The sequence below is a fragment of the Austrofundulus limnaeus genome, unplaced genomic scaffold (genome assembly GCF_001266775.1).
Source record: "Austrofundulus limnaeus strain Quisiro unplaced genomic scaffold, Austrofundulus_limnaeus-1.0 Scaffold819, whole genome shotgun sequence".
Lineage (NCBI taxonomy): Eukaryota > Metazoa > Chordata > Actinopteri > Cyprinodontiformes > Rivulidae > Austrofundulus > Austrofundulus limnaeus.
The window spans coordinates 134295-138000 of NW_013953221.1; the positions used below are offsets into that span (position 1 = coordinate 134295).

The following is a 3706-nucleotide window of genomic DNA, read 5'->3' on the forward strand; positions in this document are numbered from 1 at the left end:
GTTTGACTAGTTTCACTTTCAGTTCCATAATTCAGATTTTTGTGTCACATCCTAGTCCTTGAGAAAGAATATGTAGAAAATGTTACATTTACATCACATCAGAAGGGAAACTTCACCAAAGTGAAACATAAATCTGTGGATCTGTGTTTGATTACTCTGCCTGGCTTTCTCAAGGACCAGGATGTGACACAAAAATCTGAATTATGGAACTGAAAGTGAAAGTAGTCAAACTGAATTTTAATAAACCAAAATACAGTTTCAAAGCAAATTAACTCAGATACAAAACTTTAAATTCAGTTTCAATTTAGTGAAATTTATTTTCAAACCAATTCATTCAATTTCAAATTATGAACATTCAGATTCAGTCTGAGGAATTCAGATTCAGTTCCTGCTGGCACAAGATTTATCCCATAGGTCCCTCCTCACCTTGTGGGTGTCTGCAGAGATGCTCGTCACTCCTGGCACCCTGAAGTCGAACGGAGCGAGCGGGAAACCAGCTTTGGCCATGAAGACGATGAGGAAACCGCCCAGACAGGCGTCCACGTGCAGCGGGACGTCGTAGCGAACAGCCAGCTGCAGAACCAAGAAACATTTTWTTCTTTAACCAACTTCTCTTTTTTGTAACTTTTACTTCCCAACTGCTCAGGCGTCTTGTGGAAAATTACATTTAGTAACGTGTTCACCACATTCCTCCACTGATAAAACACCAACTATCTGCTTCAAACTGGTTTTCTGACGTAAGATGGTGGCTTTGTTACAACAGCTGTTTGTGCAAGTGTGAAATTATTACTCTGTATTTGTTTCAGGARGGGGTGTTTTAATCTGACTCGTTGCTTTTTGTTGCTTTTTTCAGATGAACTTGATCAGGAACGCTTCAAACTTTTGGATTTTGTTCAAACTTATTTTCTGTCCAGCATCTCAGAATTAAACGAGTCTCTGAGGTCGTGTGAAGAACAAAAGAGTGTTCACGTCTAAATAAATAAAATAAATAAAAAACCTATCTGAWGCAGATTATCTGTTTGTGTCTTTGAGAAGAAATAAAACCATTTTCACTCTGATCAGTAAGGAGTGGACCACACGGCATGATGCGTCAGCAACAACAGTCAAGTCAACACAGCTAAATATTAACCATTTGCAATCTTTAAGACCCCGCTACAGGCTCCGCCCCCTCACCTCACACATACTTGGTAACTTAGCTCTGTGACTACCTCTCTGGTGGGACCCAGCTTCAAAGCGTTGGGAGAAAATGGCTAAAAAGGTCAAATTGTGTCTTTGTGGGGAGCTACTACCGTATTTTTCGGACTATAAGCCGCAACGTTTTTCCTGAACTTTGAACCATGCGGCTTTTAGACCAGTGCGGCTTATATATGGATTTTTTCTTCAGCCACCAGGGGGCTCTTATGCTCCATTTGCTTCAACCACTCGCTTCAAAAAAAGAAAGGAAAAAAAAGAAAAAAGCGATCCTTCCACAGCCGACTGTTGACCAGGAAGCAGCGATTTAAAGATAGTCAATGGCCAAAAACTCATAAAAGGGGATAAAACAGACATTTTTCACGGTGGAATCTGACTGATAAAAACTTTGGAGCTTAATCCAGGACCAGTTTGTGGATAAACGTCGAGTGAAGAGCCGCAGACTTTTTTTTTTCCTCACTGCACTCCCCGGGGAAGGAATCCCATGCAGTGACGTATGCTGGAGCGGGAGGGCTTTCCCACCACAGCTTCAGAGCCAGCATTACCCCGGGAGGACAGCAACACAGAAAGCAGCACTGAACAGATACCGCTGTGTGACGCAGCTTTTCTCAGCTTGTTCAACTCAGACACTGAAGAGGAGGACTTCGATGGTTTCAGTGCGCCGGAGGACGATGAATGAGACGTTTTGTTGGACCAGAAACTGTTAAAGAAAACTACCAAAATAAGGTCAGTTAAATGAACCGTATTCCTCCSAACTTTAATTCCTAAAYGTTTGCTTTTTKTGTTTTGAAGTTGAATTCACTTTTTTGATGGTAAATTTGGGTGTACTGTTTTTTTATGTTGTGGGTGCGGCTTATAGTCTGGTGCGGCTTATAGTCCGAAAAATACGGTAATTGCTGAATCATCTGGGGTGGGACTTATAAAACTTGTGTACGCACAAAACAAGCCCAGAAACTTTCGTATGCCACTTTTCACACCAAGGTTTTGATTTATAAAACTCAAATGTGCGGTCCCTCAGCCAGCTCTGACCCATGCGTACGCTCATTTTGGAGACGGGAAGCTGCGAAACAGATGGTGAAGTGAGGAATTAGAGTTTATGGTTGAATGTGGGCGTATAGAGGGTAGAACCTGAGGCGGGAACTTGTGCGCAAATTATGAGAGGACGCTGTGATCTATAAATGAAAGGTGCAGAAACATGCGTATACACTGTTTTATAAATCTCAAGGTTTTTTTTGGAGTATGCCGTTTTCACCATTTGGCCGTACGTTCACTTTTAGTATGGTTTCCACACAATCCTTTATAAATGAGGCCCCAGGTTGTTCCAGAATATTTCAGGTCAGAGTTGAGTGGGTTAACAAAACAACATTCCTCTAAAAATGTTCTGGTTCAGGGCTGAAAATATGCAGAAAAACCAAAAAGATAAACTTTCAAAATGTGAGCAAACGTTGTCGCCCCACGTAGAACCGTTCCAGGTTTGTTCAGTATTTTAGTGTGTGCTCAGTGTGTGTTCAGTGTGTGTTCAGTGTGTACTCACTACATATCCTTAGTTATGAAGWCACTTGAGAAAGTAATTAAAACAGCCCTCTTAACTACTGTTAAAACCAGCTTGGACCCACTGCAGTTTGCCTGCAGGCCCTGCAGAGGGGTGGATGACGCTGTATGCACTTTACTGAACTTATACTTTCGCACGTCTTGTTTTTATTGATTTTTCTTCTGCTTTTAACTGCATACAGCCACATATTCTAGCAGACAGGTTAAAAAGTATACATAAAATTGAATCAGGTCTCATATGTTGGCTAATGGATTAACTACAAGATCTCAACATGTCAGAGTCAATGATGTTTTATCTGATGCGTTGCTCTCTTCCACTGGTTCTCCACAGGGTTGTGTTCTGTCCCCCCTTTTATTTGTTTTATACACTAACACGTGTCAGAGCCAGTTCGCAGGARGGCATATTTTAKAGTTTGCTGACGATTCCGTCATTGTGTCTCTTTTAAAGTCAGACGGCCCTGATCATGGCCCAGTGGTGTCACATTTTATTAACTGGTGTAAGTCATCCTTTCTAGACATAAACGTCAACAAAACCAAAGAAATGATTATTGACTTCAGGGAAAACAAAAAAGCCATCTCTCCTGTGTACATTAATGACCAACAAGTTGACGTTGTGGAGGAATATAAATATCTYGGTACTGTAATTGACAACAAACTCTCTTTTGACAAACATGTGAACACTGTATGCAACAAAGCCCACCAACGTATGTACTTTTATCGTAAATTAAGGAATTTTAACATGGACAGTAGTTTTATGGGAATGTTTTATTGCTGTTTTATTGAATCTGTTCTTACGTTTTCTTTTATTTGCTGGTATGGGCTTTTGACACAGAAAAACAAAAAACACCATATTATCAGTCTTTGCAGTAAAATCGCTAATGTCCCATTAAATGACATCACTACTCTCCATTAGGGCTGCCATGATTAATCGATTAATCGACGACTAATCGATTATTAAAATAAT

General features: G+C 40.5%; 1 protein-coding gene across 1 annotated transcript in view; it reads right to left on the reverse strand.

Moving 5' to 3' along the window:
* Positions 1–3706, reverse strand: part of LOC106532720 (sphingosine-1-phosphate lyase 1) — a gene marked incomplete at its 5' end in the record, with an annotated part of 15112 nt that overhangs the window by 5753 nt on the left and 5653 nt on the right. Inside the window, 1 exon segment of the mRNA XM_014028838.1 lies at positions 427–573. Within this exon segment, the coding sequence (XP_013884292.1) occupies positions 427–573 (147 nt within the window).